The sequence below is a fragment of the Cyphellophora europaea genome (assembly GCF_000365145.1).
Source record: "Cyphellophora europaea CBS 101466 unplaced genomic scaffold supercont1.1, whole genome shotgun sequence".
NCBI lineage: Eukaryota > Fungi > Ascomycota > Eurotiomycetes > Chaetothyriales > Cyphellophoraceae > Cyphellophora > Cyphellophora europaea.
The window spans coordinates 2,965,184-2,985,637 of NW_008481797.1; the positions used below are offsets into that span (position 1 = coordinate 2,965,184).

The 20,454-nt window shown below is 52.6% G+C and overlaps 8 protein-coding genes across 8 annotated transcripts; 6 read left to right on the plus strand and 2 right to left on the minus strand.

Moving 5' to 3' along the window:
• Positions 1 to 565: 565 nt before the first annotated feature.
• Positions 566 to 877, plus strand: HMPREF1541_01128 (uncharacterized protein; the record flags this gene model as incomplete). Its single annotated transcript, XM_008713429.1, has 1 exon — positions 566 to 877. The coding sequence occupies one exon, from the start codon at positions 566 to 568 to the stop codon at positions 875 to 877; it is 312 nt and encodes a 103-aa protein (XP_008711651.1).
• A 622-nt stretch (positions 878 to 1,499) lies between these two features.
• HMPREF1541_01129 (uncharacterized protein) lies at positions 1,500 to 3,265 on the plus strand (the record flags this gene model as incomplete). The annotated part of the gene is made up of 3 exons (XM_008713430.1): positions 1,500 to 2,104; positions 2,154 to 2,462; positions 2,512 to 3,265. 3 exons carry the CDS (start codon positions 1,500 to 1,502, stop codon positions 3,263 to 3,265), a joined length of 1,668 nt encoding a protein of 555 aa, XP_008711652.1.
• A 571-nt stretch (positions 3,266 to 3,836) lies between these two features.
• Positions 3,837 to 5,750, minus strand: HMPREF1541_01130 (uncharacterized protein; the record flags this gene model as incomplete). Its single annotated transcript, XM_008713431.1, has 1 exon — positions 3,837 to 5,750. One exon carries the CDS (start codon positions 5,748 to 5,750, stop codon positions 3,837 to 3,839), a length of 1,914 nt encoding a protein of 637 aa, XP_008711653.1.
• Positions 5,751 to 6,029: 279 nt separating this feature from the next.
• HMPREF1541_01131 (uncharacterized protein) lies at positions 6,030 to 6,650 on the plus strand (the record flags this gene model as incomplete). Its single annotated transcript, XM_008713432.1, has 1 exon — positions 6,030 to 6,650. The coding sequence occupies one exon, from the start codon at positions 6,030 to 6,032 to the stop codon at positions 6,648 to 6,650; it is 621 nt and encodes a 206-aa protein (XP_008711654.1).
• Positions 6,651 to 9,051: 2,401 nt separating this feature from the next.
• HMPREF1541_01132 (uncharacterized protein) lies at positions 9,052 to 11,577 on the plus strand (the record flags this gene model as incomplete). The annotated part of the gene is made up of 1 exon (XM_008713433.1): positions 9,052 to 11,577. One exon carries the CDS (start codon positions 9,052 to 9,054, stop codon positions 11,575 to 11,577), a length of 2,526 nt encoding a protein of 841 aa, XP_008711655.1.
• Positions 11,578 to 11,898: 321 nt separating this feature from the next.
• HMPREF1541_01133 (60S ribosomal protein L17) lies at positions 11,899 to 12,664 on the plus strand (the record flags this gene model as incomplete). The annotated part of the gene is made up of 3 exons (XM_008713434.1): positions 11,899 to 11,901; positions 11,988 to 12,201; positions 12,318 to 12,664. The coding sequence occupies 3 exons, from the start codon at positions 11,899 to 11,901 to the stop codon at positions 12,662 to 12,664; spliced, it is 564 nt and encodes a 187-aa protein (XP_008711656.1).
• A 1,719-nt stretch (positions 12,665 to 14,383) lies between these two features.
• HMPREF1541_01134 (uncharacterized protein) lies at positions 14,384 to 15,754 on the minus strand (the record flags this gene model as incomplete). The annotated part of the gene is made up of 1 exon (XM_008713435.1): positions 14,384 to 15,754. The coding sequence occupies one exon, from the start codon at positions 15,752 to 15,754 to the stop codon at positions 14,384 to 14,386; it is 1,371 nt and encodes a 456-aa protein (XP_008711657.1).
• A 498-nt stretch (positions 15,755 to 16,252) lies between these two features.
• On the plus strand, positions 16,253 to 20,196 carry HMPREF1541_01135 (pre-mRNA-splicing factor rse1; the record flags this gene model as incomplete). Its single annotated transcript, XM_008713436.1, has 3 exons — positions 16,253 to 16,496; positions 16,624 to 18,697; positions 18,876 to 20,196. The coding sequence occupies 3 exons, from the start codon at positions 16,253 to 16,255 to the stop codon at positions 20,194 to 20,196; spliced, it is 3,639 nt and encodes a 1,212-aa protein (XP_008711658.1).
• Positions 20,197 to 20,454: the final 258 nt, after the last annotated feature.

Sequence of the window (20,454 nt, forward strand, 5' to 3'; positions counted from 1 at the left end):
CCACCTCGACAAAGCGTAGTGTGACGGCGGTGCCGCCAGGCCACGGAACGGCCGATAGATGACTGAGCGTCTTCGCTCACTCATGCTATTGTCGCAAAGTCGACTAAGAATGGTCGCTGTGGCTGATCTCAAAGAAGGCACCCACATCCAATGTGGGGCTGCGGGAGTGTTGAAGTCTGGAAAAAACATTTCTTCATCCTTGATCGGTATTGCGTCAACGTTGTTCGACCGGCTTCACATCGAGTTACGGACTGATTTCGGCGAAAATGAAGATTGGGATCCACATTGCGAAATGCTGAAGGTCTGGAAGTACTAAAGAAAAAAAGCCTTCCGAAGGTTCTCGACGGCAGATGTTTTCGCGAGAGATATACGGTTGCCCATAGATTCTTCTCGCCACTGCATCGGGCGACATGTCCGAGCAAGCCAAGACTGCTCGTCGCATCATCGATTTCGTACAAGTGAGCAGCGTGCAATGGAGTAACCACGACTCCTGATAGATACACCGGTAGGTCAGTCCGGGAGAGGGAACGTGAACCAGTCGAGCAAAGCATCATCGACAACAAACATGGCATCCCTTCTGGTCGGCGCCAGCCTGCTGATCCACGACAAAATCAAGGGTGATAGAGCAAAGCGGCGAGAGAAGAAGCGCAAAGGCTATGAGGTTCGCTACAGCGAGCTTGAGAAGGAACATAAATCTCACGAAGCAGATGTACTACACCGCAAATCCACTGGCGGCAGTATGGGAAATCAAGATACCTCAGCACCCGGTCCAGCGCCAAGAAGCCGCAACAGCCAAGACAGTCTGCGGAGCAACCAAGATGGACCGGCCAGATGGGTCGAGGAAGCGCTGAAGGAGAACCAGTCGAAACATTCATGACTATGGTCAGGACAAAACGCGAAAGCGAGATTCAGACTTGTGTGAGCTCGGCGTTCTGGAAGTGGGTAATTCTCGTTCTCTGGACTCCAATAGCAATGTATTCGACCATGTTCCTACACAACCACATTGCATGGGGCTTCCAGATGACCTCTATGCGTCTGCATGGGGTACTTTTTTTATATGATCGGTGCGACAAAGGACAAATGTAGTGTGTTGCCGCTTCCCAGGCAATGTCAGATCTGCGGAGGATAGTACAGCCTTGCCGTTCCAAGTATAGCCTTGTTACGAACAGGCTAATCCAACCTTGTAATAGCGTCTACTTCCTCTGTTGGTGGATATCTCTTCGGCTGCCTGAGCTGGCCGCGCTCTCTTTTTAAAGACAAATCCTGCATCCACTTCGTACGACCAATACGTTGCCCTCAAAGACACCGCCCTACTCGTAATTCAGGCTGCGGAAGACCATCAGAAGGACTGTTATTCCGAAGCACATTGCTACCGGGACACTACCAAAGGGTTCGCACCAAACCTCTTCGCACCACGACCGCATTGCCTAACGAGCCGAAGTGAATCACCCAAGCACTTAACCAGCGCGTACGAGAGAGTTCCTTACGGATTACTCAAAATGGCAGGACTTGATGTTGAGGCCCTCCTCGACTCTACTGCCGCCAATGGCACCCCAGACACCGATTCCGACCGTCTCCAATCTGAGCGCCGTGATCGAGATCCTGAACAAGATGACTCCCGTGAGCGCGATCGCAAACGACGTGACCGCAGCCGTGACCGCCACCGAGACCGAGATGACAATGACATGAGGAGCCCACGTAGCGACCGCGGATCCGCTAACGGTAGTCATAGAAGCCGACACCGCAGTCGCAGCCGAGACGGAGAGAGACGTCGTTCGCAGCGCGACGATGACCGGGACCACTATCGCCGTCGATCTCGGTCTCCAAGAGATGATCGTCACTATCGCCCCTCCTCGCGTCGCGAGGATGACCGTCGAGACCGTGACCGCCAGGACCGCAGACGCTCCCGTAGCCCTCGGCGAGACACCAAAGCCAAGACCCCCGACATCGCACTCACTGAAGATGAGCGCGATAGGAGAACCGTTTTCGTCCAGCAGCTGGCTGCTCGATTGCGTACCAAGGAACTTATTGCGTTCTTCGAGAAGGTTGGTCCGGTAAAGGAGGCTCAGATCGTCAAAGACCGTGTCAGTGGTCGATCTAAAGGGTATGTTGTTCCCTAGCCTAGTATTCGTACCAGAACTAACCCATTTCAGTGTCGGCTACGTAGAGTTTCGTAACGAGGACTCTGTGCCCCTTGCCATCCAGATGACCGGCCAGAAGCTCCTCGGCATTCCCATCATCGCCCAGCTCACTGAAGCAGAGAAGAATCGACAGGCCCGCAACCCGGAGGCGGCCACTACTACGCAAAGTTCCGTCCCCTTCCACAGACTCTACGTTGGCAATATTCATTTCAGTATCACGGAGCAAGACCTTCAGAATGTCTTCGAGCCTTTCGGCGAACTGGAATTTGTTCAGCTACAGAAGGAAGAGGGCGGAAGGAGCCGAGGCTACGGTTTTGTACAGTGAGTCCATGACCTTCATTGCATCAAATATTCCCGCTAACACATCTAGGTTCCGTGACCCCAACCAAGCTCGTGAGGCCCTTGAGAAGATGAACGGATTTGACCTTGCAGGACGTCCCATTCGCGTTGGCCTCGGGAACGACAAGTTTACACCCGAGTCAACTGCCAATCTTCTTCAACGCTTCCAGGGCCAGAATCAGCCTACCAGCTTCCAAGGCTCTGCCTTCTCCGGCTCCGGCGGTCGTGGCGCTCATGCTGGTGGCAGTGGTGGCGCTTTTGACCGTGCCGGAGGTCGAGACGACCAGAAAGGTTCAGGCGGCGCCAGCGCTCTTGACGATACCGATGTCGCTGGTGTGAACTTCAGCAATTACAGCCGCGATGCACTGATGAGAAAGCTTGCTAGAACCGAAGAGCCAAGCTCAACCACTGACGATCACCGCACCAAGGCTGCCGCCGCACCTAAGAAAGAATCCAAAGCCCTCCCCGTTTCGGTTAGCCAAGCCAGTCGCTGTGTATTGCTCCGCAACATGTTCGACCCAAACGAAGAAGAAGGCGATGCTTGGGTCAAAGAGCTCGAAGATGACGTTAAAGCTGAGTGTGAGGACAAATACGGCAAAGTCGTTCACATCTCGTTAGATCCAAACACTCAAGGCGACATCTATCTCAAATTCGAACGTGTCTCTGGCGGTGAAAAGGCTATCCAGGGTCTTAATGGCCGATTCTTTGGCGGTAGGCAGATCTCTGCTCAGCCTGTTGTTGACGCCGTGTATAGCAGCTTGTTCAGTCGCACGAAAGCTCTTTAGGTACAGCAGTTCGCCGGACATCACATAATCCCTGGCCAGAGTGGGCTAGGCAAAGCAGTAGGAAACGACAAGCAGGTCTGCGGAGACGTACGACAAGGCCATTTGATAGCGGGTGAGGATCAAGTCGATGGTGCCTGGTTGCTGACACCGGCAGACCTTTCTTCCGCGGAGCAAAAGGGCGAAATTGCCGCATAGGAGCGAGATACTGACTGGGGCAGACCGCTGTCATATCAACTGACGCTATGGGCTTTGCTGGCCCTACGGCATTATTGACTGAGCATCTTAGATCACAGCCGGACCGTGCATGTCACGGTAATCGAATTACCAGATTCACCTTACTCTGCTCATGCTCGTAGCTCTTAACCAATGCAATCCTTTCACCACCCTTCCCCTGACTCCTCGTGACCCCATCCCCGCCTTGCGTCTGCCTCTTCATCTTCCCGCAGGCTCAAGCCCCGTGCCAATCCCGCTCGCTTCAAGTTGTTCTTGACACGCCTCCACATCCAGACGCCTTCGTCCTCCTCATCCTCATCATCATCAGCACCTTGTGCTCTCGGGTCTGGTATACATATTAGTCGAATCCTTGAAAGCCATCTTCCTCCTGCGCATTGCGATCGCCCTTCCGCTGCTTGCTACCCTGCACAGCGCCTTTTCGCCTGTTCTCGATCTTCTTCTCATACCCGCTCTTGGTTCCTATCCTCGCTTTCCGCTTCTTCTTGCGCTCCTCCGCATTGTCGCTCTCCTTGATGGCTCGTCTCGTCTCGACACCCCGTACTTTCAGCTCTTTTCTGTTTCTCTTACTTAGATCTGGTAGCGAAGCCAAAAGCCAGGGATCGATCCCCTCAACCGTCGGTCCCCCTCCTTCCGTGCCGTCGGCGTTAGACTGATTGGATTGGCTCGAGTTAATGACACTCGCGATCGCTTTCAGATACTTGATGTCCTCTTTCGTATAGAATGTCACACACACTCCTCCGGCCCGTCCAGCTCGACCGGTACGTCCGGCTCGATGGACGTATGCTGCACTAGTGGTGGGAATATCGTAGTTGACCACTCCATTGACACCTCGGAAGTCCACTCCTCGAGACAGTAAGTCAGTGGTGATAAGGATCCATATCTCGCCCTTGCGAAACTTTGTCATGATAGTCGACCGGGCTGTGCTGGAAAGGGAGGAGTGCAAGACTGCGATGCGGCTGGACCCGCCTGCCGCAGCGGCGATATCATATTGTAACTCGTCATGCAGGGCGCTCGCGCGGTCAATGGTCTGCGTAAAGACAATAAAGGGAGGGCGTAATTGCGGCGGCTGAGAGGCTGTTGATTTTGAGGTCTGGGATTGCGATCTGGCTGGATGCAGTAGTTGGCGTAGTCCGAGCAGCTTTCCAGGCTCAGTAGCGGCATAGACCAGCTTGTGAGTGATACTGGGAAGTGAGGAGTCTTTCAGACCGATAATTATACGATACAGAGGTGGTCTTAGCTTGGAGCCAAGGGATTTCCGTCTGGCGGCAATAGTGGAGATGGCGAGTTCTTCGATATTGGAGCCAATGGTGGCGGACCAGAGCGAGACTTGAAGTTTGACGGAATTACATGCCAACCATACTAATAGCGTCTGCTCACGAAAGAGAGGATCGAGCAGGACGTCGGCTTCGTCAAGGATAAGATTAGTGATATGCGGGAGGGTTGATGAGCCTAGGGCATGGACAAGACTCAATGGCGTCGATACAACGATATCGCTCTTGACGATTGGCGTGGGCCGTGTCGCTCGCCGGTCATCAGTGTCTGATTCGGACATCAATTCCGACCCAGAAGCTTCTTGTCCCGAGTCAGTAAGCTTCAGTCCCTTTCTCATGGCTGTGATGGTGACGCCTGTCTGGGTACACAACTTCCTGCCCTCGTTCACGATTTGTCCAACGAGCTCCTTGGTGGGGGCGAGCACGAGAGCACGAGTATGTCTGTCCGAGCCCTCCTGTGATTTGTGATATTTTCTGGCCTTTTCGATTGCTGGTGTCAGGAAAGCCAAGGTTTTGCCGCTTCCAGTTGGCGCAACGCTGAGGATGTCTGGACCGGAATCAACATCTTCCAGGAGCAAAGGTAAAGCCGCAATTTGGATTTCCGTTGGCTCGTAGTAACCCTGAGCCGCGATGTTCTCCTGTATGGCTCTGCTGACATGATGTCTAGGCCGGAGCTGCGCAAATCTCAGAAGTGGTTGAGGGAACACGCGAGCACTTTCTTTCTGCTGCTTATGCGTCTTAGTCGTCCTGTGTTTGTGGAGCTTACGAAGATTGATAACTCTGATCTTGTGCTGCTTGTGGAGTGCACGTATTTGTTCGTTGTTCAACTCCTGCTCATCGTCGTCCTCAAATTTGCGCTTTATGCCCTTAGAGGATTCTTGTGAAAAGGCTTGTCCTTCCGAGGGAAGATGTTGTGAGGCCTCTTTCGGTTTCTGGGTCTTCAGACTGGTGGACCGCGACAAGATCCTCAGAGCATCCATCTTGGAATACCGCAGACAGAGATTTTGCTTGCTCGCGACTCGGACGATGTCTGAACGTTGAAAGAAGGCAACGACACTCGAGAAAATTAAAGTGGGGCACCTCTATCGCCGGAGATCAGCCGCTGCTGCTGCGGGCTGGGCTCGATGACGGTAGACGCGAGACGGGTTTGCTTCCGTTTCCGCAACCACACATCTCTCTGCGGGGGCTTGCACTTTGTCGTGCTTTGCTGAACTACAATGATCTTCAACGATTACGGCTAAGGGCTGACGAGCACCAAGATGGTGATAGGTCTCATGATACTCACGGCGATTCCGACTGTAACGGGCGTCGCGCAAGCTATTTCCGGCCAAAAGAAGCGAGAGGAGCAAGCGCAGGAAGAGAAGCGTATGCAGAAGTTCCACATCGATATCATCTGCGAGGCCGATGCGCCAATCGTCCAGAAAGAAATCCACGGCCATAGGATCGTCCTCAGGGACGATCGTGTCTTCATCGGCGAGGCTCAAGCCACGAATCCGTCAAGTGAAGGCTACGTCGCTGAAGCGTTCTATATCGAGTATCCAGATAAGGAGAGGAATCCCGTCCCGCTGGGCCTCGTCAGTCAGACCCGCGCTGATCCTCCGCTGCTGAATTGGATCTATGTCGACAATGACACTGCTGAGCTGAAATACGGCAATAAGTCTCAGAGTATCGAGCATCGCGTCGGACCGTGGGACTGGACCAAAGATGAGACATACGTCAAGTTCGCTAAGGCTCAGCTCTTCGTAGCCGTCGAAAACCCGAAGACCAAGAAATGGCAACTCTATTGGGACAACGATGAAGATGGACTCTCGAAATATTGTCCATTGAAGTGGAAGAAGGTCTACGTCACATTGGAGCGGACAATCATCCCGGGAACGTGAAACTGCTCGCAGTGTGGACTTTCGAGGCAACTCGTTGCTCTTGAACCCCTCACTCGAGGCATTGGCCTGCTGCGAAAAAGTTATGACCCCAGACCCTGCAATATTGATATCGAGATTGACACCCGACTTGTCACATTAGATGGCAGTAAAGGTCAGGCTATCTGTATCGCAGTATGGTTCACGATAGCCAGACTTGAAGCATTCTACCAACACCCGACGCATGCTGTCAAAGCCTTAACCGAGTTGTGCGCAGGCGGACGGACCAAACCTAAAAACTGCACCGGATCTGGTGATGGTGATAGGAATCGATCAAGATTCGACCATGTGGAAGGTTCTCGCAAGACCAGAACCGAAACCCAGCTCTATTTCTGCCTACTGACATGTGTATCTCAAACGCATGCTTCGGCCTTTTTGAGCTCCACCTCACGAGCTCAGCCGAGCGCATCGATGACGCCGGTTTGCGACGGAGCGACTTCCGTTACGGACCTCACAGTTCGAGTTGACGCACGCTTCCTCGAGCATCCGATCGTAACTGGACGCGTTCACCAACAGCGACACATCGCCCAAGGCCTTGATAGGTGCTCTACAAACGGAGTTCCGTTTTCAGTCTGGCTGTATGTGCCAGTAATGCGTGACATGGGTCGATCTTGGGCCTTCTTGCGCATTCCACTGATGGACAAAGTTGCCGAGCCCCTCTCGAGCATATTGAAGAATGGTAGAGACAAAAGCAATCGGCTTAATACCATGTATCAGACCGGGAAGAGCTGAATCGCTCGAAACTCATATTCACAGAGAAAAGAACTTTGCGGAACATTGAAGACAGTCCACTATAATCCATACATTTGTACAGTCGAGTATGCACACCTGATGTCCTGGCAGAGTTATGGCAGTACATCCAGCATTTCTGTGACATGGTGACGGACGGCCGACGCCCCATATGAGTGTGTGAAGTGCAGTGATCACGGATTTCCATGTTCTGCCCTGTTGATGCAAGGCTGAGACCACTCCGTTGGCCGTGTGATAGAATTCTATTCACGCCTACCAAGATCGCGTACCAAATTTCGGGACACGTTAATTTACCAATCAATTCACTGTGCGGCACAGGCAGCAGTCCAACAAATCTGGAGCTGAAGTCTGCCTTGAAACATCTTCTCACCAACATCTTTCTCCATTTCATGCACTGTTTGCAGAACCCCAACATACACGATCAATGGATTCCGAAGAAGCAAAGAAGGACGCTGAGGCGAGAGTCCTTAACCATTTCGGAGAGTTCGTCGCAGCCGAGAAAGCACGCATAGAGGGGAAACACGACTTGCAGAACAATCACAAGAACGTCAAAGCCGCAGACCTTGTGAGGTTTTCGAAGACTTTCCAGCTGAAAACTCCGATGCCAGAAGACTTAGCTAAGATGCTTGGAAAGCCCCGACAAGCCCAAGAGAAGCAAGACCATATCAAGAAAGAGGTCACGCAAAGCTCGAAAAGTGTGGTCAAGACGGACAACATCGGCGCGATCTCTGGTACAAAATGGTGATGCTCTACAATGCCATATTGACATGGTAAGAATGGCAAGCCTGGACGATGAAGTCAGACTGACAACAACCTAGTCAATACAGACCTGCTGAAACTCGTTTGATCAACCTAGAGGTAATTTCGAGGGGAACGGAAGATCGGTCTCTGGCCAGTGTGGAGTGAAAAGCCTGGCGAGCTTCATGAGGCTGCACAACTGGGATAATGGAGTTTGATAGACAGAGCAACGATGGCTATTTTTTGCGACAACTATAGCTGCCCCAAGTGCAGGTTGGTCAAGGATCCTCGTCGCTTCCAAGGTCTGACTTGCCTGTCCATAGTCTCCGGTCCATAGCCTCAAACAAGACGGCTTCGAACATCTTGAACAGCAAATTCGAGCGCCAGTAGTGCTTCATCGCTTACAGCGGCGATGCAGAGAGTTTGTATAGCATACAGAGCCATCTCACCGTAGGAGCCAGGCACGATGAGTTTATCGCCGATCAACGCAACGAAGTGTCGTATCGCAATCTGAGGTGACCCGCGAAACGCCTGGTAAGGCGTAAGTAAGGTCTTGGCGGTGATTTTAGCGTCGTCGCCTTGTCGCGTTCTACAAACTTCCTGCCGGCTTGACAAGAGTTTCCAACTTCAGCTTGTCGAACTGCAATCGCAATAGGTCAAGAACGTCTCGGTTCAGTCATCAGTCTATGCATGGGCCCTTGAACAGCAGACTTCCTGCGCTTCCATCCGCGGCAGTCATTTTCACGTCTTTTTGATTTCCTGGACGATCTCGGCCGCAGTCCACATCTCATAAAGCGCTCAAGCCGCCCTGAAGCTGTCTGTGATGCAATCCACAAAGAGTCATCCAACATCATAATATGACTACTCAGTCGCTACAATGGCTTTCCAGCGAAAGAAGATCGGTGTGCAGGGTCGCTGGATAGGCCTGCAGATCCGCGACATCAGCGATGGTGAACAACGCAAGTGGCCTGAGTGCCCCCCTTACAGACCGGCTGATGACGAAAATTACCTCATACAACTAGGACAGGTATGGGAAGAGCACGGCAAACCAGGCGTCAATTACTATATCGAACGGCTTCCTGATGGCTATGGGGTCTTCGAAGTAGACCAGCCAGCTGGTGCACAAACCTACAAGCGGCTCTTCGGCCATCCGAACGGACGATACTATGATTCGATACCGAAATTCACACCCCACTTCTTGTGGCTGATGGGAGGTATGGAAGGGGATTGCCGGTGCCACCTTTGCCGGAAACACCAATGTCCTCTTGTGCCGCGACAGTCGAGGAAGCCTAGGGATGTCGTCGATTTTTCTCTTCTGACTCGACCAAAACGGGACGGACCTACGACCGGTGACGACAGCAGTGATCACAGCTCTGCCGCGGGCATTGCTTCTCGGAGACCTCGTCGAGACGTGAGGCAGACTGGTGCCCCTTACGCAGTCGATGAGGAGGGCACCGACGATGTTTTCAAACTTTTCATCAAGCGCCTTGAGCTCGCCAAAGACTCAAACAGAGGCATAGATCAGGACATCGAAGAGACCAGCTCACTCGACTGGCGTGCAGAGCACAACGAGGAGGGCCATGACCTAATGCGATCTCATCTGACACAAATTGAGCATCAGCCAGCATTCCTGCCACGCATAGGGGAAACAGTGCTGTGGTGTACTAATCTCCTCGATGGTCAACGCTTAGCGCCCGACAAAGTTAGCTCGGAGTACAAGCTGTATTCCGCTGAACAGGATCGTTGGTATGGCTTTCCGGCCTGGCGTGCTGGTGTAATAACAGCTACACCGTCTGCTGATGTTCAGAATCGACCTCTCGGTTTCCAAGATCTGCTCGTTCCACAGAAGACAACCACAGCTCTCAACATCGCTGGCTATCGCGTTGAGACTTTACCAAGTCCGAACAATGCCTTGGACAAGCCTATCTCTAAACAGTACAAATGGGTTCCGTTGAGCTCTATTCGTCCACTATCACAATGGCAGTTTCTTCTCCATGGGATACCGGACCAGAAGTTACATCCTTCAATAATGGCAGCACTCACTTGTTCAACAAGCCTCTCCCTGGTCGAAAAGTTCAAAGCAACTGGCCTTTGGCCGAATGGTGCAATTCACTGTAAGGGTATCTATCTTGGGTCTGAGCTTATCACAGTTGGAGACACCATCAGACTCACTTCTCCCCGGTCGACGGACATTTGTGAAGATGTGTTGACGGTCGAGTCAATTCGGCTTCATCTCGGGAACATACAACCTGAGCACACTCTGCGCGACTCTCCATTCCTGGCAAAGACTTCATGGGTATCCTTTGTAGGCAAAGCCTGGACCCAAAATGTCAGCAACGCCTTTAAGGGCCCAGGGCCAAGCAGCACGGTCAGCCCACTTTCCCTAGCTGAGATGCAGATAGTCTTCCGTTCCGTTGGTGCCTCTGAGTATGGTCCGTGGTATCATCTGCACAACCCGACGAAGAAATATGAAGTATCTTATGAGCAAGTCCTTGGAAGACTCTGTGAGGCTGCCGCTGTACAAGTCTGGGTTGGTAACAATCTTGAATCGGACACTACGCAAGCCAACAAGCCAGCCTTAGATTTCGACATCAAAGGCATTCTTGCCGCTAGAGCCTATGCAAGCCATGCCGACGAAAGATTGCCAGAAACACAAGGCAATGAGATCCTCTGGTTTTGGGCCGACACAAGAGCTGAGGGTCTCGCGGTGGAATCATTCAATGGCATGGAAGTTGGGCAGTATTGGCCTGTTAGAGAGACAGAAACACTGGAGCAGTGGCACGGCTTGATGAGAGTGCTTAACGGAGTCAATGTGACTACTGCGGAGGTTCCAAATTACGTGGCTGTCCAGACATCCACGAGAGGACGGAAGCCAGGAACCAAAGTTGTGAACGGCAAACTGGTATATCCTGGCGACCCAGAATATGATTCTGCAATCGGCGGCCAGGTCAAGCCAAAGCCTAGCAGTCAAATGGCCGGAGCTGCCTTTGCGTCAACCGATGAAGAAAGCGATGAAGACGACGGTGCAGGAGATATCAGTAACTGGGCAGCACAGCCATCAAAGTGGCAGGTGGCAGAAGGTCAGGATGGCATTGAAATTTACCATCCTGAGATGGCTGAGTCCCAAGAGCTGTCACCCGAACGACCTACTGCACTAGCTGCTCAGCCAGCTATACCTGAGCACGTCTCGAAAGCGCCCATGAGCAAGACGCAGATCATGGCTGCAGCGGTTCGACAAAGCATTGAAGGGGATGATCTTGCGGAGAACATGTCGGAAGAAGATTGGTATGATGCTCCAATGCCGTTGGCACGTGGTGGTACGGAAGAAAGCTCAGGAGGTGACTACGATCCAAAGCAACAACCTCGAGGACGAGGCAGGAGATATGGGGATGCTTCATCATAGACGCTCATGACATTACCACCGTTAGAAATTCGGCATGCAGTCCCGTGTACCAAGCCGCAGGTTCTTCTGGGTATTGATTGGAGCGAAGACGGGTGAAATACCACTTAAAGCTAAATGCCCCATCGATCACTTGAAGTGTGAATACACGTGACCAGAGCCTGCCAAGATTTCGAGGATACCAGACTGCTTTGGGTCTAGCGGAGCTAAAATGCCAAGTCACACTTTCTCGAAACCTGCAACCACGAAGTTGCGCTGCGCACTTCGACATCAGCGATTGCCGACCGACACAACCAGGACCTATCTTCCTTCAATACCGTCAAGATGGTACGAGACCTCTCCATAGAGCGTGTATCACCCTACGCTCTGTTACCGTGCGACTGGCTTTTGTAGACTAACGAAAACTTGTGCAGGTCCGCTACGCTCCTCAGCACATCACCCCGGCGAAGTCTGCCCGCTCCCGGGGCTCCTACCTTCGCGTCAGCTTCAAGAACACTCGCGAGACTGCTCAGGCTATCAATGGCTGGAAGGTTCAGCGTGCGATCAAGTATCTCGAGAATGTCCAAGAGTTCAAGGAGTGCATTCCCATGAGACGGTATGCAGGCAGCACTGGCCGCAGCGCACAAGGTACGCAAAACACCATGCGAGGAACCGATGGGCAAAATATTGTCGTCAATATAGTCCGTTCATCGGGACAGCCAGTCGTCGAGAGGGTTCAAAACATGTACTAACTCGTGGATTAGGCAAGAACTTCGGCGTCTCCAAAGCCCGCCACCCCGTCAAGTCTGCCAGTTTCCTGCTGGACCTTCTCAAGAACGCCGAGGCCAACGCTGACACCAAGGGTCTCGACACCTCCAACTTGATCGTCAAGCACATCCAGGTCAACCAGGCCCCCAAGCAGCGTCGCCGCACCTACCGTGCTCACGGTCGCATCAACCCATACATGTCCAACCCCTGCCACGTCGAGATGATCCTCACCGAGAGCGCGGAGGAAGTCTCCAAGAGCAAGGATGTTGCTAAGCCGGAACCCAGACTCAACTCCAGACAGCGCGGCCAGCGACAACGGAGAGCTATTGCTTCCTCCCCATGAATGTGAGAAGTAGGAATTCGGGAGTCTGATCTGGCGATATGTCGCTCTGGAGGATGCTCAGGGGAAGTGAGGGCGTACCTCCAATGACAACAAAACTTTGATACCAAGCATGGAAAGTGGAGGAGCCGACACGCGAATGTCATGCGAACATTTCCAGCTAGGATCACGGAGCAAAGCGATTGAGCAATTCCTACGATTGCAATGAAAGACATTTCAAGAAGCATGTCATAACTTGGCTGCGACTTCGTTCTTACGCCCCAGACATGTACTACTTTCTGCTGCAGCACTAGCCCTCCGGATCTCGGCAAATTGAAAGGCACTAAGTGACGCTACGCTAATCTGACAAAGCGACAGATAACACATTCGACACCAACCCGTACAAAGAGAATCTCCCACCAAGTCTGACAATGCACGCTTTGACGTCGCCAGAGACGACTACTATGGCGTGCTCTATACCCTCTGCAGTGGCTGATATCATTCTCATCTTGCCCTTCGCTGTGCTTTGCTTCGATGGAAATGGTAGAAGCATATTCGCACCATGACTGACACAACCGAGCCCTTTCCCCGGTTGCCTTCTGACCTCGTAGATGCAGTATCCGTTCTGAACAGCGTCTTGCCGCTCACGTCAACACAGCCAACACAGCCGCCTCCAGCAACAAAGCCCTCACCTTTCCGCCGGGCCGCCTTCGACGGCGCAAAACTACGCATCACAATCCCTGCCAATACAGACGTACGGAACGTCGAGTTTCCTCTTCCCACACCAACTCCCTCCTACTCCCGTGCCAATATCAGTCCGACTAACAATCAAGAGCGCCCAGGAGCTACTCGCCGCTTCCCGTGGCATGCACGACACCCTTGCCCACCGAGGCTCCGTCTCCTCGGCCCTTCCCACCGTCGCTTCTTTCCTAAATCCCAATGCTCAATGCCCTTCGCTTCAAGTCACCGTCCTTTCGCTTATAGGAGTCCTCATCACCTGCACGGCGCAGGGCATGCGGGTGCCACGGAGGCGCGCCTCCGCCGTCGCACGGCCAAGCATGACGCCCTGATGCAAGGCAAGGAAGCGTGGGCGCTGATCGGAAAGATGGACAGGGAGGGAAGGGGCGAAGAATGCTTTGAAGGAGACTTGGTTTGTACGGAAGCGGGTAGGAAGGAAATGGGGGAATCCCTGATCGAAGAGGAGGGGGAGAGGACGGTTCTGGAGGGATGGGGGCGGGAAAAGGCTACGGGTTGTGGTGCGAACCGGATAGTGGGTTGGTGGGAGACCTGGAGGAGGTTGCAGCTGGATCACGGGTTGTAGAGCGTGGTTAGGCGCAGGAGCCTGGTGGCCATGAGTGACCGGTTCATAGACCGCAAAGGCAGGAGAAGGAGCTGGTGGTGCTAATTCCCGCAGGAGTATACATTCTCGTGTATCCTGTGAGATCTACTCAACCCTGACCATGACGGTATCGGATGGTAATTGGGCAAAGCTGACGAGGGAGGCAGTAGAAACAGTATTACCCCGAGGTCTTGTGCTTGGCTTAGGAGGGATGCGCACGAGACTGCGATTCAATGGAATGATGATGATGATGCACGTAACGATGATATGCGCACAATCTTGAAAGACGAAGCTCTGCGGTCTGCGTTATTTATACTCAGGCGCCGCCAATAGGTGTCATCAGGATCCGTAATTCTCTGTTCTGATGCCGTCTAATGCTTCTGTACATGTTCACCGCGATTCGGTCACGAAGGCTGGCTGAACAGCCACTCCAAAGCACCATTCACGTCCCCTCCAGATCTTGTCAATGCTTGGATATTGCGATCAAAGTTGTGGAAGCCCATCTCGTTGAGCTGCCGTAGCTGAGTAGCAAAACGTTCTTCGGGTGGTCTATTATCTGGTGGTCCACCGAATTCTCCTCCACCCATAGCTCCTAGCATCTCCATCCAATTTGGCTGCTGCGGGTTCGCTCCACCCCCGGCACCTGGACCACCAGCATTACCTCCGCCGCCACCACCGAACATCTGCATCAAATTTCGCATGGCATCTGGGTTCTGCATGAAAGGGTTGTTGGCAAATGGATTGGGTGGCGGTGATGATGCACTGTTGGGATTGTTGGTATCACCGCCTTGAGGCTGCTGCTGATTACCAGCCATGGCTGGGTTAAAGAGTGCAGCGAACGGATTAGGTTGCTGTGCTTGTTGATTCTGCGCAGGATCTGCTGTGCTGCCAGGGTTATTCATTCCTGTCTGCGGTGGAGGGAAGCCAAACATCGGGTTGCCCATCAATGCTGCGAACGGGTTTGCTGGCGGTGTCTGTTGGTTTTGGTTTTGGTTTTGGTTCGGAGCGGTTGCATCTGCAGCCTGCGCCGCGTCGGTGGAATTTGTCACACCAGGAGCTGGAAAAGCGGCATCCTGTCCACCGGGACCGCCAAGGCCACCCATCATCTGCTGCATCTGCAACATATGCCGCATAGACTCGGGATCAGTCATCATGCGCCGGAAGTCCTCTGACTGTAGCATCTGTCTCGCGTGCGGACCAAGGGCCTGGAGCTGGGGATTCGAGTTGATCATCATGTCAATAAACTGGGGATTATTGAGGGCCTCTCTCATCATCGAAGCGAAATGAGGGTCTTGTAATTGGCGGATCATGTCTTCTTGCGTCGGCGGATCTCTGAACATGCTCGCATTCGGCAGCCCCGCAAATCCGGCATATCTGGCGCCTGTCAGACCGGCTAATGGATCATTGCCTGTGCCTGATGCTAGATTCTGAGGTACCCCAGCTGCTGGAGGGGTCGCAGTCGAAGTGCTAGTAGAGGATCCTTGTTGGCTTGCGGGATTCTGTTTTAGATTGCTCGCTGCGCTCTTCACGAGATGCATGGTGTTGCCCTCCTTCACGCTGTGTGTAGCCAAGGTATCATTGTCTTTCAGCACTTTGCCGCTGTAGATCAGTCTCTGGGCGGAAGCAGGGACGTTTGCATATTCTGCGGTGGCCAACTTTTCCTTGAGGTCAGTCGTCGTGGTCGATAGAGGCAATGTGAAGGTGTATTTGGCACCGCCAGCCGACTTGACATGAAATGTGACCGAGGTATCCTCGGGCGCAGAGGCGTCGGCCATGTCAACGGTTGTCAGTGCAAAGGAACCAGTGAACCAGAATGATTGACAGACAGGAGGGGCAAAAGGCAGCGGGGTAAGCTGGTGGTCAATTCCAGCAACAAAGCGCCACGGTCTGAGATATGGGAGCTGAAGTGCGCCGGGAAGATAGATGGCTCAATGCAAACTGTATTGGTAATGGAAGACAGACCAAGTCTTGCCAGGTGGTCGGCAAACGTCCATGTTCATCCGGAGCCTTCGTCACTCCTCGGTGCCTGCAGTTTCTCCGCCCCGGGCTTGGCAGGAAGCTGCAGCCTCGCAGCGCATCTCGAGAATATTTTTCCACAGCCGTGGTCGTTGTTGCGGAAAAGTCGATGGCAGACTTGAAACCATTGCTTGAATCTGTGAGTGAACCATCGCTGCGCTGTGTTCTATAGCGCGCAATGATTGCACCGGCACCCCGTTAGCTCCAGCAGACCTCCATCTACAGCAGCCCTCGGACTCGTCCACATCTCCGACACCATGGCGACGACTAGTTCGATGTTCATGTATAGCTTGACAATACAACCTCCGTCATCTATCACCTCCGCGGTCCTGGGACAATTCTCCGGTACTAAAGAGCAGCAAATTGTCACCGCTTCTGGGTCGAAGCTCACCATCAACAGGCCCGATGCCAATCAAGGCAAAATCGTGCCCCTCTTCACCCAGGATTGCTTTGGCATCATTCGCGGTCTAGCAGCATTCAGGCTAGCTGGCAGCAGTAAAGGTTAGTCCATACCCAACAATGTTTTCGAGCAAATAGTGATTGCTTCGACCTAGCAGTTATGCGACGGTATGAGCAGATCCGGCTCACCTCCTCGCCCTTTGCGACAAATGCGCTGACCAATGCCCAGACTATCTAATCGTCACCTCCGACTCTGGGCGCATAACGATACTCGAGTACCTTCGCGAGCAAAACCGGTTCAATCGTGTCCATTTAGAGACCTACGGCAAATCCGGTGTTCGCAGAGTCATCCCTGGGCAGTACCTGGCTGCCGATCCCAAGGGCAGGGCTTGCATGATTGCATCGCTCGAGAAGAACAAGATTGTATACGTTCTCAACCGCAATGCCCAGGCCGAGCTCACAATTTCGTCGCCTCTAGAGGCCCATAAGCCCCAGACACTTGTCTTTGACCTGATCGCACAAGATGTCGGATATGAGAACCCTATCTTCGCAGCACTAGAGATTGATTACACCGAATCTGACCAGGACTCGTCTGGTCAGGCATACGAGGATGTGGAGAAAATGCTGGTTTTCTACGAGCTTGATCTCGGTTTGAACCATGTTGTGAGGAGGTGGTCTGATCCGGTTGATCGCAGCGCCACCAGGCTCTTTCATGTGCCAGGAGGTGCCGACGGGCCAAGTGGTGTTCTCGTATGCGGCGTCGACAATATCACCTACCGGAACTCTAACCAAGATGCTTTTCGTGTACCGGTACCTCGAAGACGTGGCATTCTGGAGAATCCGGATCGGAAGCGGCAGATCACAGCTGGTGTCACGCACAAAATGAAGGGAACTTTCTTTGTTCTGCTCCAGACTGAGGACGGTGATCTTTTCAAGCTTACTCTTGACATGGCCGAGGATGAAAACGGCCAGCCGACAGGGGAAGTCAAGGCTTTGAAGATCAAGTACTTTGACACGGTTCCTATTGCCAACAGTCTACATATCTTGAAGAGTGGATTTCTCTTTGTGGCCGCCGAAGGTGGCAACAACATGTTCTACCAGTTCGAGAAACTCGGCGACGATGATGAAGAGACAGAATTCTCCAGTGACGACTATCCATCAGATCCACTGGAGACTTATTCGCCCGCATACTTCCATCCTCGACCTCTCCTGAACTTGGCGCTGGTTCAGAGCATTGATGCAGCTAATCCCCTAATAGACGCCAAAGTTGCGAATCTGCTGGATGAAGATGCTCCGCAGATTTATTCAGTAGGTGGCACTGGCGCAAGAAGCAGCTTCAAAACGCTCAAACATGGTCTGTCAATATCGGAAATCGTCGAATCAGAACTGCCAGATCGGCCAGAAGCAGTCTGGACAACAAAGGTGCGAAGAGACGACGAATACGACGCATACATCGTGCTCTCGTTCAAGACTGGCACCCTTGTGCTCAGCATTGGTGAGACTGTCGAGGAAGTCACCGACACCGGCTTTCTCTCGTCAGCCCCAACATTAGCGGTGCAACAGCTGGGAGAAGACGCTTTGGTCCAAGTCCACCCCAAAGGTATCCGGCATATCCGAGCAGACAAGCGCGTCAACGAGTGGCCCGCTCCGCAGCATCGGTCAATTGTCACTGCCAGCACAAATGAACGGCAGGTTGTAGTCGCTCTGAGCTCCGGCGAGATAGTGTACTTCGAACTGGACTCGGACGGCTCACTCGCGGAGTACGACGAACGCCGGGAAATGACCGGAACCGTGACCTGTCTGAGTTTAGGAGAAGTGCCCGAAGGTAGGGTCAGGAGTTCCTTCTTGGCTGTTGGTTGTGATGATTCGACCGTGAGAATCTTGAGCCTGGATCCAGATTCGACCCTCGAGAATAAATCGGTACAGGCTCTCACATCAGCTCCATCGGCCCTTTCAATCATGGCAATGACAGATTCTGTTTCTGGTGGCACGACGTTGTACCTCCACATCGGTCTCTACTCTGGTGTCTACCTACGGACAGTACTCGATGAAATCACCGGCGAGCTATCCGACACTCGAACTCGATTCCTGGGATTGAAGCCTGCCAAGCTGTTTCGCGTTACGGTTGCTGGTCAGGCTGCTGTTCTAGCATTAAGCTCCCGACCATGGCTGGGCTATAGCGATCCTCAGACCCTTGGTTTCATGCTCACACCCCTCGACTATGTTGGACTTCAATATGCTTGGACTTTTAGCAGCGAGCAATGCATTGAGGGCATTGTGGGCATTCAAGGTCAAAACCTAAGGTATGTGCCTCCCCCCTTTTCTTCCCCAATTTACTCGCATGATGAGCCATACTATGCTCTTTCCGATGGCTGTACTGTCGCTGCGGAAACAAGTTTAAAAATCCAATTGTTCCTTCTGAAACTCACCAACTTCTTGCCTGCTGCATCACTTTTGTTGGAGATAGTGCTAATGCATCAGCAGGATTTTCACCATTGAAGATCTGTCCAGAAACCTCTTGCAGGAGAATATTCCTCTTTCATACACGCCTCGAAAGTTCGTCCGCCATCCTGACCATCCACTGTTCTACGTCATTGAGGCCGACAATAATGTTCTGGCATCATCAACTCGAGCGAAGCTTATTGCAGATTCAAACGCTGTCAATGGGGAAGCAACCCCACTTCCAGCAGAAGATTTTGGCTATCCTCGTGGGACGAACCACTGGGCATCATGCATACAAATCATCGACCCCGTCACCACAAAATCAGTTGTCTCCACCCTCGAGTTAGAGGACAATGAATGCGCTACCAGTCTTGCGGTCGCACCTTTTGCAGGTCAAGATGATGAAGCATTCCTAGTCATTGGCACAGCAAAAGACCTCGTTGCGAATCCAAGATCACACAACGGTGGCTTCTTACATGTCTACCGTTTTCATGAAGACGGAAAGGAGCTCGAGTTCATCCATAAGACCAAAGTCGAGCAGCCTCCAACAGCTCTACTCGCGTTTCAGGGTAGATTATTGGCAGGAGTCGGCGCGGATCTGAGGATTTACGACCTCGGAATGAAGCAGATGCTACGGAAGTGCCAGGTACAAGCCGGCACCAACATCATCGTAGGCCTGCAAACACAAGGCAGTCGCATCATCGTCAGCGACATCCAAGAGAGCGTGACGTACTGCGTCTACAAATATCAGGAGAACAAGCTCATACCGTTCGCAGACGACATTATTGCGCGGTGGACGACCTGTGCCACTATGGTTGACTACGAAACCGTTGCAGGAGGTGACAAGTTCGGCAACCTGTGGCTTCTCAGGTGCCCCCCCAAAGCTTCAGAAGAGGCAGATGAGGAAGGCTCTGGTGCTCATCTACTTCACGAGCGACAGTATCTGTCAGGAGCACCCAACAGACTAAACCTAGTAACGCACTTCTTCCCCGGCGATATTCCAACAAGCATTCATAAAACGAATCTTGTGGCCGGCGGTCGGGATGTCGTGTTCTGGACTGGTCTTCAAGGCACGCTCGGCATGCTTGTGCCCTTTGTCGGTCGTGAGGACGTTGATTTCTTCCAAAGCTTGGAGATGCAACTGGCGTCCAACAACGGCAATCCACCGCTACTTGGGAGAGACCATCTGATGTATCGATCCTATTACGCACCAAGTAAAGGTACCATTGACGGTGACCTGTGCGAGACATTCTTCCTTCTGCCAAACGACAAGAAGCAGATGATTGCGGGAGAGCTCGACCGGACGATTCGAGAAATCGAACGGAAAATTTCGGATATGAGAACACGTGTGGCATACTGATGTACCAACGGAAATGCATTTGACAGTTGAACGATACCCATGCCTGAATGTACAAGGCGCAATTGATGACGACTTACCCAGATCTTTCGCTCTCAGTGCATCTGCCTCGCGGCAACTCGTACGTGCCCGAATACGTCTCTTGCCTTGCTCGGTCTGCTGATCCTATAGCATTGATCTTGAGCTGGATGCTGCTGGCTCGGAAACGGACAGTGAAAGTACGAGACAAGAATAACATTTGCCAATTTTTGAGTACGGATT